Source organism: Haliotis rubra, unplaced genomic scaffold (genome assembly GCF_003918875.1).
Source record: "Haliotis rubra isolate DU_JTF1 unplaced genomic scaffold, ASM391887v1 Scf108, whole genome shotgun sequence".
Classification (NCBI taxonomy): Eukaryota; Metazoa; Mollusca; class Gastropoda; order Lepetellida; family Haliotidae; genus Haliotis; species Haliotis rubra.
Window position 1 is genome coordinate 1,420,239 of NW_025764981.1, and position 15,061 is coordinate 1,435,299.

The 15,061-nt window shown below is 44.8% G+C and overlaps 1 protein-coding gene across 1 annotated transcript; it reads left to right on the forward strand.

Annotated features, from left to right (window-relative positions):
* Positions 1–785: 785 nt before the first annotated feature.
* On the forward strand, positions 786–12,661 carry LOC124281501 (tubulin alpha-1 chain-like). The gene is made up of 3 exons (XM_046717500.1): positions 786–903; positions 9,747–9,966; positions 11,302–12,661. Exons 1-3 carry the CDS (start codon positions 901–903, stop codon positions 12,396–12,398), a joined length of 1,320 nt encoding a protein of 439 aa, XP_046573456.1. The 5' UTR covers positions 786–900; the 3' UTR covers positions 12,399–12,661.
* Positions 12,662–15,061: the final 2,400 nt, after the last annotated feature.

Here is a 15,061-nt window from a genome sequence, read left to right on the forward strand (position 1 = left end):
TTAATGTTTCATAATATCATATCACATACGTGATCTAAATGATAAAAACGGAATTCATCTCTGACAGTCCTATTACAGACAGTATGCGCGAATCTGTGTTTGTTCACATATTTTATTTGTGGGTCAAACACGGGTGGATACAGCATTGGCTGTTCATGAATAGCCGTGGACCTTCCGCAGGAATTATGCATTCTTTGTTCATGCGTAGATGACAATATGTATTCGCAGGTTATACGTAGCCGGATTTGACTACTGTGACGTACCACCTAGGATCTACTCACTAGCGTGTTACATGGCCCGTAACCCAACATTAGGTTTAGTGTTGGACTTCAGCAGCCCCTGTTTGTTGTAAGAGGCGACTAGCGGGATCGGGTGGTCAGACTCGCTGACTTGGTTGACACATGTCATCGTATCCCAATTGTGTAGATCGATGCTCATGCTGTTGATCACTGGATTGTCTGGATTATTTACAGACCGCTGCCGTATAACATGAATATTGCTTGGTGTGGCGTTAAACAACAAGCCAACAAACACAAGCGTGTAACATAGCTTACAAATATACAAGTTATAAATCACACGGGGATTATGAAGACTAGGTGGCACACGTCCACACAAGACCACAAACACAGGCCATCTTTAGGCCACAGGCCATAACATACACATATTTATCAACCATTAGGCTCAGTAGAAGTCAGTTATGCAAAGTCCGTGTTATAAACGCAATGTATATAATAGCATCTACCGCCAGCTTCAGCCAGTCACAATCCAGGTCAAGTCAGGTCTGGTGTATAAGTAACGGGATTCCTCAATTTACAATCATAGCATCTCACTGACGCTCTTCACACGAAGGTGAGACGGTGATGACAGTGACACCCGCACATCAACATCGTCTACAGCGAAATGGTGAGTACTGGGGTTGCCCATTGATAACTTTTAGGTGGATGTGTATGGTGATATGAAAACGTACAACTTTGGCTGGTAATCGCTTCAGGTTTATGGCATCAGCATCGTAGACGTGGGACACAACGACGTTGAGTCATGTTACAAAATCCTGAAGGGGCGATGGTGTAGCCTAGTTGTTAAAAGCGACCGCCCGTCACGCGGAAGACCCGGGTTCGATTCCCTACATGGGTACAAAGTGTGAAGGCCATGTCCCTCGTCGTGATTTTGCTGGAATATTGCTAAAAGCAGCGTAAAACTAAACTCACTCACTCACTCACTCACCCACCCACTCACCCTTCAACTACGACACAAAGGTATTTGATTATATCTTTGGTTAACGAGTAGAATCTGTTTCACGTACACAAAACATAACACAACGCCATTGTCACCAGACGATGAAATGCTCTGTTTACATGCTGCACTGTGTTATACTGTTGACATTTAGCATGGTTGTATGTATGTTCCGTAAGTAGACAATTATTGAATTAGGTAATTATTGAATACATATATCATATTTTCATAATTGCGAGACAATGGCTATTCTGGTTGTAATGGGGTTCTATCGGACTGAACATTAACACCCTTTCACTGCACACTGGGAATGGTTTCAATAGATTGCGTTTTGATGTTATCGCTTAGACAATGCGAGGTAAAGTATGTTTTACGTCACTGGTTTGTCTCGAATGCCAAAAAGAATACGGAACCGAACGTGGGAAAATGTATCTCCCCAGTACTCCGTGTCTGTCTCCCCTGGTGATTTCAGTCGATTTATATCCCCAGTACCAAATGTTCGTCTTCCCGGTTATTCGAGTCGATATACCCCCAGTACCAAATGTTTGTCTCCCCCGTTATTCGAGTCGATATACCCCCAGTACCAGCTGTTTGTCTCCCTTGTTATTCGCGTCGATATACCCCCAGTACCAAATGTTTGTCTCCCCCTTTATTCGAGTCGATATACCCCCAGTACCAAATGTTTGTCTCCCTTGTTATTCGAGTCGATATACCCCCAGTACCATATGCTTGTCTCCCCCGTTATTCGAGTCGATATACCCCCAGTACCAAATGTTTGTCTCCCCCCTAATTCGAGTCGATATACCCCCGGTACCAAATGCTTGTCTCCCCCGTTATTCGAGTCGATATACCCCCAGTACCAAATGCTTGTCTCCCCTGTTATTCGAGTCGATATGACCTCAGTACCAAATGCTTGTCTCCCCTGTTATTGAAGTCGGTATGTCCCCAGTACCAAATGTTTGTCTTCCCTGTTATTCGAGTCGATATGTCCTCAGTACCATATGCATGTTTACCCTGTTATTCAATTCGATATGTCCCCAGGTCCAAATGCTTGTCTCCCCTGTTATTCAAGTCGATATGTCCTCAGTACCAAATGCTTGTCTCCCCTGTTATTCAAGTTGATATTCCCCCAGTACCAAATGCTTGTCTCCCCTGTTATTCAAGTCGATATTCCCCCAGTACCAAATGCTTGTCTTCCCTGTTATTCAAGTCGATATTCCCCCAGTACCAAATTCTTGTCTCCCCTGTTATTCAAGTGGATATTCCCCCAGTACCAAATGCTTGTCTCCCCTGTTATTCAAGTCGATATTCCCCCAGTACCAAATGCTTGTCTCCCCTGTTATTCGAGTCGATATGTCCCCAGTACCAAATGCTTGTCTCCTCTGTTATTCGAGTCGATATGTCCTCAGTACCAAATGCTTGTCTCCCCTGTTAATCGAGTCGATATGTCCCCAGTACCAAATGCTTGTCTCCCCTGTTATTCGAGTCGATATGTCCCCAGTACCAAATGCTTGTCTCCCCTGTTAATCGAGTCGATATGTCCCCAGTACCAAATGCTTGTCTCCTCTGTTAATCGAGTCGGTATGTCCTCAGTGCCAAATGCTTGTCTCCTGTTATTCGGGTCGATATGTTCCCAGTACCAAATGTTTGTCTCCTGTTATTCGAGTCGATGTCCCCAGTACCAAATGCTTGTCTCCCTGTTATTCGAGTCGATATGTCCCCAGTACCAAATGCTTGTCTCCTCTGTTAATCGAGTCGATATGTCCCCAGTACCAAATGCTTGTCTCCTCTGTGAATCGAGTCGGTATGTCCTCAGTACCAAATGCTTGTCTCCCCTGTTATTCGGGTCGATATGTTCCCAGTACCAAATGTTTGTCTCCCCTGTTATTCGAGTCGATATGTCCCCAGTACCAAATGCTTGTCTCCCCTGTTATTCGAGTTGATATGTCCCCAGTACCAAATGCTTGTCTCCCCTGTTATTCGAGTCGATATGTCCCCAGTACCAAATGCTTGTCTCCTCTGTTAATCGAGTCGATATGTCCCCAGTACCAAATGCTTGTCTCCCCTGTTATTCGAGTCGATATGTCCCCGGTACCAAATGCTTGTCTCCCCTGTTATTCGAGTCGATATGTCCCCAGTACCAAATGCTTGTCTCCCCTGTTATTCGAATCGATATGTCCCCAGTACCAAATGCTTGTCTCCCCTGTTATTCGAGTCGATATGTCCCCAGTACCAAATGCTTGTCTCCTCTGTTAATCGAGTCGATATGTCCTCAGTACCAAATGCTTGTCGACCCTGTTATTCGGGTCGATATGTTCCCAGTACCAAATGTTTGTCTCCCCTGTTATTCGAGTCGATATGTCCCCAGTACCAAATGCTTGTCTCCCCTGTTATTCGAGTTGATATGTCCCCAGTACCAAATGCTTGTCTCCCCTGTTATTCGGGTCGATATGTCCCCAGTACCAAATGCTTGTCTCCCCTGTTATTCGAGTCGATATGTCCCCGGTACCAAATGCTTGTCTCCCCTGTTATTCGAGTCGATATGTCCCCAGTACCAAATGCTTGTCTCCCCTGTTATTCGAGTCGATAATCCCCAGTACCAAATGCTTGTCTCCTCTGTTAATCGAGTCGATATGTCCTCAGTACCGAATGCTTGTCTCCCCTGTTATTCGAGTCGATATGTCCCCAGTACCAAGTGCTTGTCTCCCCTGTTATTCGAGTCGATATGTCCCCAGTACCAAGTGCTTGTCTCCCCTGTTATTCGAGTCGATATGTCCTCAGTACCAATGCTTGTCTCCCCTGTTATTCGGGTCGATATGTTCCCAGTACCAAATGTTTGTCTCCCCTGTTATTCGAGTCGATATGTCCCCAGTACCAAATGCTTGTCTCCTCTGTTAATCGAGTCGATATGTCCCCAGTACCAAATGCTTGTCTCCCCTGTTATTCGAGTCGATATGTCCCCGGTACCAAATGCTTGTCTCCTGTTATTCGAGTCGATATGTCCCCGGTACCAATGCTTGTCTCCCCTGTTATTCGAGTCGATATGTCCCTGAGTACCAAATGCTTGTCTCCCCTGTTATTCGAATCGATATGTCCCAAGTACCAAATGCTTGTCTCCCCTGTTATTCGAGTCGATATGTCCCCAGTACCAAATGCTTGTCTCCTCTGTTAATCGAGTCGATATGTCCTCAGTACCAAATGCTTGTCGACCCTGTTATTCGGGTCGATATGTTCCCAGTACCAAATGTTTGTCTCCCCTGTTATTCGAGTCGATATGTCCCCAGTACCAAATGCTTGTCTCCCCTGTTATTCGAGTTGATATGTCCCCAGTACCAAATGCTTGTCTCCCCTGTTATTCGGGTCGATATGTCCCCAGTACCAAATGCTTGTCTCCCCTGTTATTCGAGTCGATATGTCCCCTGTACCAAATGCTTGTCTCCCCTGTTATTCGAGTCGATATGTCCCCAGTACCAAATGCTTGTCTCCCCTGTTATTCGAGTCGATATGTCCCCAGTACCAAATGCTTGTCTCCTCTGTTAATCGAGTCGATATGTCCTCAGTACCGAATGCTTGTCTCCCCTGTTATTCGAGTCGATATGTCCCCAGTACCAAGTGCTTGTCTCCCTGTTATTCGAGTCGATATGTCCCCAGTACCAAATGCTTGTCTCCCTGTTATTCGAGTCGATATGTCCTCAGTACCAATGCTTGTCTCCCCTGTTATTCGGGTCGATATGTTCCCAGTACCAAATGTTTGTCTCCCTGTTATTCGAGTCGATATGTCCCCAGGTACCAAATGCTTGTCTCCTGTTATTCGAGTTGATATGTCCCCAGTACCAAATGCTTGTCTCCCTGTTATTCGAGTCGATATGTCCCCAGTACCAAATGCTTGTCTCCTGTTATTCGAGTCGATATGTCCCCAGTACCAAATGCTTGTCTCCCCCTGTTATTCGGGTCGATATGTCCCCAGTACCAAATGCTTGTCTCCTTTTAATCGAGTCGATATGTCCTCAGTACCAAATGCTTGTCTCCTGTTATTCGAGTCGATATGTCCCCAGTAACAAATGCTTGTCTCCCCTGTTATTCGAGTCGATATGTCCCCGGTACCAAATGCTTGTCTCCTGTTATTCGAGTCGATATGTCCCCAGTACCAAATGCTTGTCTCCCCTGTTATTCGAGTCGATATGTGTCCAGTACCAAATGCTTGTCTCCTCTTTTAATCGAGTCGATATGTCCTCAGTACCAAATGCTTGCTCCCCTGTTATTCGAGTCGATATGTCCCCAGTACCAAAGTGCTTGTCTCCCCTGTTATTCGAGTCGATGTCCCCAGTACCAAGTGCTTGTCTCCTGTTATTCGAGTCGATATGTCCTCAGTACCAATGCTTGTCTCCCCTGTTATTCGAGTCGATATGTCCCCAGTACCAAATGCTTGTCGCCCTGTTATTCGGTCGATATGTTCCAGTACCAAATGCTTGTCTCCTGTTATTCGAGTCGATATGTCCCCAGTACCAAATGCTTGTCTCCTGTTATTCGAGTCGATATGTCCTTCAGTACCAAATGCTTGTCTCCTGTTAATCGAGTCGATATGTCCCCAGTACCAAATGCTTGTCTCCTGTTAATCGAGTCGATATGTCCCCAGTACCAAATGCTTGTCTCCCCTGTTATTCGAGTCGATATGTCCCCAGTACCAAATGCTTGTCTCCTCTGTTAATCGAGTCGATATGTCCCCAGTACCAAATGCTTGTCTCCTCTGTTAATCGAGTCGGTATGTCCTCAGTACCAAATGCTTGTCTCCCCTGTTATTCGGGTCGATATGTTCCCAGTACCAAATGTTTGTCTCCCCTGTTATTCGAGTCGATATGTCCCCAGTACCAAATGCTTGTCTCCCTGTTATTCGAGTCGATGTGTCCCCAGTACCAAATGCTTCTCTCTCTGTTAATCGAGTCGATATGTCCCCAGTACCAAATGCTTGTCTCCTCTGTGAATCGAGTCGGTATGTCCTCAGTGCCAAATGCTTGTCTCCTCCTGTTATTCGGGTCGATATGTTCCCAGTACCAAATGTTTGTCTCCTGTTATTCGAGTCGATATGTCCCCAGTACCAAATGCTTGTCTCCTGTTATTCGAGTTGATATGTCCCCAGTACCAAATGCTTGTCTCCTGTTATTCGAGTCGATATGTCCCCAGTACCAAATGCTTGTCTCCTCTGTTAATCGAGTCGATATGTCCCCAGTACCAAATGCTTGTCTCTGTTATTCGAGTCGATATGTCCTCGGTACCAAATGCTTGTCTCCCCTGTTATTCGAGTCGATATGTCCCCAGTACCAAATGCTTGTCTCCCTGTTATTCGAATCGATATGTCCCCAGTACCAAAATGCTTGTCTCCTGTTATTCGAGAGTCGATATGTCCCCAGTACCAAATGCTTGTCTCCTCTGTTAATCGAGTCGATATGTCCTCAGTACCAAATGCTTGTCGACCCTGTTATTCGGGTCGATATGTTCCCAGTACCAAATGTTTGTCTCCTGTTATTCGAGTCGATATGTCCCCAGGTACCAAATGCTTGTCTCCCCTGTTATTCGAGTTGATATGTCCCCAGTACTCAAATGCTTGTCTCCCCTGTTATTCGGGTCGATATGTCCCCAGTACCAAATGCTTGTATCCCCTGTTATTCGAGTCGATATGTGTCGGTACCAAATGCTTGTCTCCCCTGTTATTCGAGTCGATATGTCCCCAGTACCAAATGCTTGTCTACCCTGTTATTCGAGTCGATATGTCCCCAGTACCAAATGCTTGTCTCCTCTGTTAATCGAGTCGATATGTCCTCGGTACCGAATGCTTGTCTCCTGTTATTCGAGTCGATATGTCCCCAGTACCAAGTGCTTGTCTCCCTGTTATTCGAGTCGATATGTCCCCAGTACCAAATGCTTGTCTCCCTGTTATTCGGAGTCGATATGTCCTCAGGTACCAATGCTTGTCTCCCTGTTATTCGGGTCGATATGTTCCTCCCGGTACCAAATGTTTGTCTCCCTGTTATTCGAGTCGATATGTCCCCAGTACCAAAATGCTTGTCTCCTCTGTTAATCGAGTCGATATGTCCACAGTACCAAATGCTTGTCTCCTGTTATTCGAGTCGATATGTCCCCGGTGCCAAATGCTTGTCTCCTGTTATTCGAGTCGATATGTCCCCAGTACCAAATGCTTGTCTCCCCTGTTATTTCGAATCGATATGTCCCAAGTACCAAATGCTTGTCTCCCCTGTTATTCGAGTCGATATGTCCCCAGTACCAAATGCTTGTCTCCTCTGTTAATCGAGTCGATATGTCCTCAGTACCAAATGCTTGTCGACCCTGTTATTCGGGTCGATATGTCCCAGGTACCAAATGTTTGTCTCCCTGTTATTCGAGTCGATATGTCCCAGTACCAAATGCTTGTCTCCCCTGTTATTCGAGTTGATATGTCCCCAGTACCAAATGCTTGTCTCCCTGTTATTCGGGTCGATATGTCCCAGTACCAAATGCTTGTCTCCCCTGTTATTCGAGTCGATATGTCCCGGTACCAAATGCTTGTCTCCCTGTTATTCGAGTCGATATGTCCCCAGTACCAAATGCTTGTCTCCCCTGTTATTCGAGTCGATATGTCCCCAGTACCAAATGCTTGTCTCCTCTGTTAATCGAGTCGATATGTCCTCAGTACCGAATGCTTGTCTCCCCTGTTATTCGAGTCGATATGTCCCCAGTACCAAGTGCTTGTCTCCCCTGTTATTCGAGTCGATATGTCCCCAGTACCAAGTGCTTGTCTCCCCTGTTATTCGAGTCGATATGTCCTCAGTACCAATGCTTGTCTCCCCTGTTATTCGGGTCGATATGTTCCCAGTACCAAATGTTTGTCTCCCCTGTTATTCGAGTCGATATGTCCCCAGTACCAAATGCTTGTCTCCCCTGTTATTCGAGTTGATATGTCCCCAGTACCAAATGCTTGTCTCCCCTGTTATTCGAGTCGATATGTCCCCAGTACCAAATGCTTGTCTCCCCTGTTATTCGAGTCGATATGTCCCCAGTACCAAATGCTTGTCTCCCCTGTTATTCGGGTCGATATGTCCCCAGTACCAAATGCTTGTCTCCTCTTTTAATCGAGTCGATATGTCCTCAGTACCAAATGCTTGTCTCCCCTGTTATTCGAGTCGATATGTCCCCAGTACCAAGTGCTTGTCTCCCCTGTTATTCGAGTCGATATGTCCCCGGTACCAAATGCTTGTCTCCTGTTATTCGAGTCGATATGTCCCCAGTACCAAATGCTTGTCTCCCTGTTATTCGAGTCGATATGTCCCCAGTACCAAATGCTTGTCTCCTCTTTTAATCGAGTCGATATGTCCTCAGTACCAAATGCTTGTCTCCCCTGTTATTCGAGTCGATATGTCCCCAGTACCAAGTGCTTGTCTCCCCTGTTATTCGAGTCGATATGTCCCCAGTACCAAGTGCTTGTCTCCCCTGTTATTCGAGTCGATATGTCCTCAGTACCAATGCTTGTCTCCCCTGTTATTCGAGTCGATATGTCCCCAGTACCAAATGCTTGTCGCCCCTGTTATTCGGGTCGATATGTTCCCAGTACCAAATGCTTGTCTCCCCTGTTATTCGAGTCGATATGTCCCCAGTACCAAATGCTTGTCTCCCCTGTTATTCGAGTTGATATGTCCCCAGTACCAAATGCTTGTCTCCCCTGTTATTCGAGTCGATATGTACTCAGTACCAAATGCTTGTCTCCCCTGTTATTCGAGTCGATATGTCCCCAGTACCAAATGCTTGTCTCCCCTGTTATTCGAGTCGATATGTCCCCAGTACCAAATGCTTGTCTCCCCTGTTATTCGGGTCGATATGTCCCCAGTACCAAATGCTTGTCTCCTCTTTTAATCGAGTCGATATGTCCTCAGTACCAAATGCTTGTCTCCCCTGTTATTCGAGTCGATATGTCCCCAGTACCAAGTGCTTGTCTCCCCTGTTATTCGAGTCGATATGTCCTCAGTACCAATGCTTGTCTCCCCTGTTATTCGAGTCGATATGTCCCCAGTACCAAATGCTTGTCTCCTCTGTTAATCGAGTCGATATGTCCCCAGTACCAAATGCTTGTCTCCCCTGTTATTTGAGCCGGTATGTCCCCAGTATCAAATGCTTGTCTACCCTGATACAGCTTTTTGTGTGTGCGTGTGTGTGTGTGTGTACGTGCCTGCGAGGCGTGCGTTCGGATGCAGTCAGGGGGCGGATACAGCTTTCTGAGAAGGGATGTGGGGTGCACCACATTATCACGTAAGTTTCAATGGCCATTTAATAAACTTACAGGACAAAAGGGTCCTGCAAGGGTGCGCACCTTCCGCCTATGCACGTAGGTCAAAAAAGTGCATATTCTACGCAGATACGCAGCTTGTCTTAAGCCTTTTGTTCATTATTCAGTTGGTCGTTTGGCAATGATTTTAATGTGGCTGGCAAAGATGTTCTTAAAATTCAGCCATTGCGTTTCCTTTCAGCGTGAGTGTGTCAGTATACATATCGGCCAGGCTGGAGTCCAGATCGGAAATGCATGCTGGGAGTTGTACTGTCTGGAGCACGGCATCCAGCCCGACGGTCGGATGTCCTCGGATAAGACCATCGGGGGTGGGGACGACTCCTTCAACACCTTCTTCAGCGAGACGGGGTCGGGGAAACGCGTGCCCAGGGCAGTCTTTATCGACGCTGACAGTTCTGTTAGTGAGTTGCTGGTAGCCAAATTATTTGAATTATTATAATACCATTCAAAGCACTTGAAGTCTCGTATGTCTGCAGCGCAAACACGGTTCTTGTGAGGTTGGCCGATATAATTGTTTGACACAAACCATAATAGTAATTCCTGTGGGGACTTACTTTCATAAAACAGCATTTTAACTGAAAATTCACATGCATCAGTTGCGGATCCACAAGTTTGGAGAAGGGGGAGTGCACATAAATCATGAAGTCCACAGGTTAGGGGTAATCCACTTCAGGGAAATTTTTTCGGGGAGTAAGGGGTGGGGGGACATCCTTGCAGCCCCCCTCTGGATCAGCCACTGTGCTTTGATTTTACTGGAGTTACTTCCCATGTAACTGCAACCTCCTGACCACAATACAAAAATACAGACATGAATAAATAAAATACATAACATACATAAGACAATATAAAAAAACAAACTTATATGTATTCCGCCAAAAGCGGAAATCCTTTGAAAAAAATACCTCTCGGGTCTTAAGTCTTGACTTTCAGTGAATACCGAATACTGAATGTGAGTGAGTGAGTTTAGTTTTACGCCGCACTCAGCAATATTCCAGCGATATGGCGGCGGTCTGTAAATAATAGAGTCTGGGCCAGACAATCCAGGGATCAACAGCATGAGCATCGATCTACGCAATTGGTAAACGATGACATGTGTCAACCAAGTCAGCGAATCTGACCACCCGATCCCGTAAGTCGCCTCTTACGACAAGCAAGGAGTTACTGAAGATCAATTCTAACCGGGATCTTCACGGATCGAATACCATTATGTGGGTATCATATTCAGAGTATTTTAGGGTATAATGTCCCACAGTGAGAAGACAATCTCATGAGTTACTGTCTGTTTGGGGATCTCGGAATTGAAAGGGATTTTACTATTCTATAGAAGCGTTCTTCAAAGAGAGACAGATGTAGAATTGTGAGAATTTACGCCTTTAGTATTGTTGATATATACAGTGCATTTTCATTGTACTTTTAGTATTTGTTTTGTTGTTTGTTTAACGCCGCACTCAGCAATATCCCAGATATATGGTGGCGACCTGTAAATATTCGAGTCTTGCCCAGACAATGATCAACAGCATGAGCATCGATCTACGCACATTGGGATACGATGACATGTGTCAACCACGTCAGGGATCCTGACCACCCGATCCCGTTAATGTCCTCTTACGACAAGCATTGGTTGCTGAAGACCTATTCTAACCCGGATCTTCACGGGTCGTTACGTGTTAAGTATTTCTTTATATAAAACAATACGATTTCAGTGTACTTGTAAAACTAACTACTATATGTTACAGGTGCTATCAGGAACGGACCTTATCGGCAACTGTTCGACGACGAACTCTTAGTATCCGGTAAGAAAAGCTCCGTCCTCTACTGCAAGGGCTACAAAACTCAATCCAGTGACCTTCTCTCTCGTTCTCTTGACCGGATCAAGAAAGCGACTGACCAATGTAGCAACCTCCAGGGCTTCCTAATATTCCACGGCGTCGGCGGCGGCACGGGCTCTGGCTTCACGTCCCTGTTGATGGAGAAACTGTCTGATATCTACGGCGACAAAATGAAGCTGGCATTCTCCGTGTACCCAACGCCCCAGCTGTCTGACGAAGTCGTTGATCCCTACAACGCCGTGCTGTCCACCCACTTCCTTCTCCAACAATCCGACTCCGTCTTTGTGATCGACAACGAGGCTCTATACAACATCAGCCATAACCTTATCACTGAACGTCCCACATTCGCCAACCTGAACAACGTGATTGCTCAGATGGCCAGTTCCGTCACTCTCCCTCTCCGATCCGAAGGAGCCCTGAACGTGGATCTGAAAGAGATTCAAACCAACCTTGTTCCCCATCCACGAATCAAGTTCCCTGTGGCTAGTTATGCGCCCATTATTAAAAAAGGCGGTGTTGGAACGCCGTCAGTTTCCGACATGACAAACGCCTGTTTTAATCCCAACAACCAGATGGTTAGATGTGATCCGAGTCGCGCCACCTTCATGGCTTGCTGTCTCCAATACCGCGGAAACATCGACCCCAAAGATGTAAACAACGCTATACGGTCTCTCAACGCCAAAGAGACAGCCAAGTTCGCCGACTGGTGTCCTAGAAACTTCAAGGTCGGAATCCACGCGCAGGCGCCATCTGCTTCCGCCGGAAGTGACCTTGCCGAGGTAGAGAGAGCTGTTTGCATGCTCAGCAACAACACAGGTGTTGCTAAGGTATGGGGTCGTCTCAGCCGCAAGTTTGATTTGATGTATGCCAAGCGAGCTTACCTCCATTTCTACGAACGTGAGGGAATGGACATGAAACAGTTTGACGAGGCTCGTGAAGACTTGGCCTCCCTGGAGGATGATTACAAGAAAATTGATGCGGGTTCATTTGACGCTACGTCATAAACTAAAACGCTGGGAGGTTTGAATAACATCATGAAAATAGATCACGGGGTGTTTAGTATCTTACAGATTGCTGATGAAACTATACCAAACACCCTACAAATATATTGTTTAGAAAACATGTTCTGTTAAAGAGTAGGAACGAATAACTTGAAATTCCTCGGGTAATGAGTTGCCTCAACTAGCTGTGTCCTGTCTCTTGGTGTTTATATACGAATGCTCTCTGTAAAAATTATTCATATGAATAAATATGTGTTGTTGAAACTCAAAAACTTTCTTCTTTAGTCTTTGCTGCTTATTAGTTGGGTTTAAAACCACTTTGAACTATTATTGCAAGAGGACAGTCCCGAAGACGTAATTTATTTTCATGAAATTTCGAAACGTCAGCCTCTGAACTTATGCGCTAAACACGGATGCCTTTACATAGGATGTCAATAACATGAAACGGGACTACACCTTGGTCATCTGGCGGGCCCATGAATATTAATTAAGGTCAATACAAATCATCATCAGGTTACCAGACATTAACTGTGTATAAGTGATAAACTGTTGATAGCTGTCGAACGAATGTTGAGACAGACGTGATTTCTTCTATGCGGCGTGATCGATATGTTGGTCTCCCGATCTGAGAATTGCGCTGCAAGTTCCAATGGTGATGTGCTGACTGTTAAATATATAGTGTTGGTCTAGGAGAGATGGATTACACAAAGGTTATCTGGTCGAACAGTCAAGCTGATACAAGATGAATGATAAAAAAGTCAGACAGTCGTATGTGATACGAGCATGGTGGTCAAGTGTGTGATGACACAGTCCGATATGTGATACCAGCATGGTGGTCAAGTATTGGACACACAGTCATATATGTGATACAAGCATGATGGTCAAGTATTGATCTATGTGATATGAGCATGATGGTCAAGTATTGATCTATGTGATATGAGCATGATGGTCAAGTATTGATCTATGTGATACAAGCATGATGGTCAAGTATTGATGGACAGACAGTCATATATGTGATACGAGCATGATGGTCAAGTATTGATCTATGTGATACGAGCATGATGGTCAAGTATTGATCTATGTGATACAAGCATGATGGTCAAGTATTGATCTATGTGATACAAGCATGATGGTCAAGTATTGATAAGCAGACAGTCATATATGTGATACGAGCATGATGGTCAAGTATTGATAGGCAGACAGTCATATATGTGATAGGAGCATGATGGTCAAGTATTGATGGACAGACAGTCCGATATGTGATACAAGCATGATGGTCAAGTATTGATCTATGTGATACAAGTATGATGGTCAAGTATTGATCTATGTGATATGAGCATGATGGTCAAGTATTGATCTATGTGATACAAGCATGATGGTCAAGTATTGATCTATGTGATATGAGCATGATGGTCAAGTATTGATCTATGTCATACAAGCATGATGGTCAAGTATTGATGGACAGACAGTCATATATGTGATACGAGCATTATGGTCAAGTATTGATCTATGTGATACGAGCATGATGGTCAAGTATTGATCTATGTGATACAAGCATGATGGTCAAGTATTGATAGGCAGACAGTCATATATGTGATACGAGCATGATGGTCAAGTATTGATAGGCAGACAGTCATATATGTGATACGAGCATGATGGTCAAGTATTGATGGACAGACAGTCCGATATGTGATACAAGCATGATGGTCAAGTATTGATCTATGTGATACAAGCATGATGGTCAAGTATTGATGGACAGACAGTCAGATATGTGATACGAGCATGATGGTCAAGTATTGATCTATGTGATACAAGCATGATGGTCAAGTATTGGACACACAGTCAGATGTGATACGAGCATGATGGTCAAGTATTGATAGACAGACAGTCAGATATGTGATACGAGCATGATGGTCAAGTATTGATCAGACAGTCCAGATGTGATACAAGCATGATGGTCAAGTATTGGACACACAGTCAGATGTGATACGAGCATGATGGTCAAGTATTGATGGGCAGACAGTCAGATATGTGATACGAGCATGATGGTCAAGTATTGATCTATGTGATACAAGCATGATGGTCAAGTATTGGACACACAGTCAGATGTGATACGAGCATGATGGTCAAGCATTGATAGGCAGACAGTCAGATATGTGATACGAGCATGATGGTCAAGTATTGATCTATGTGATACAAGATGGTCAAGTATTGGACACACAGTCATGATGGATACAAGCATTGATGATGGTCAAGCATGATGGTCAAACATTCATATATGTGATACGAGCATGATGGTCAAGTATTGACACACAGTACAAGATGTGATACGAAGCATGATGGATCAAGACAGTGATATATGTGATACAAGCATGATGGTCAAGTATTGATCTATGTGATACGCGAGCATGATGGTCAAGCATTGATCTATGTGATACGCACGATGGTCAAGTATTGATAGGCAGACAGTCATATATGTGATACCGAGCATGATGGTCAAGTATTGATAGGCAGACAGTCATATATGTGATACAAGCATGATGGTCAAGTATTGATCTATGTGATACAAGCATGATGGTCAAGTATTGATAGGCAGACAGTCATATATGTGATACAAGCATGATGGTCAAGTATTGATCTATGTGATACAAGCATGATGGTCAAGC

What these genes read in the sequence shown, in the direction of transcription:
- LOC124281501 (XM_046717500.1), top strand. An exon ending in CGACGCTGACAGTTCTGTTA is followed by an intron (nt 9,967 to 11,301) that starts GTGAGTTGCTGG and finishes TATATGTTACAG; the next exon opens with GTGCTATCAGGAACGGACCT.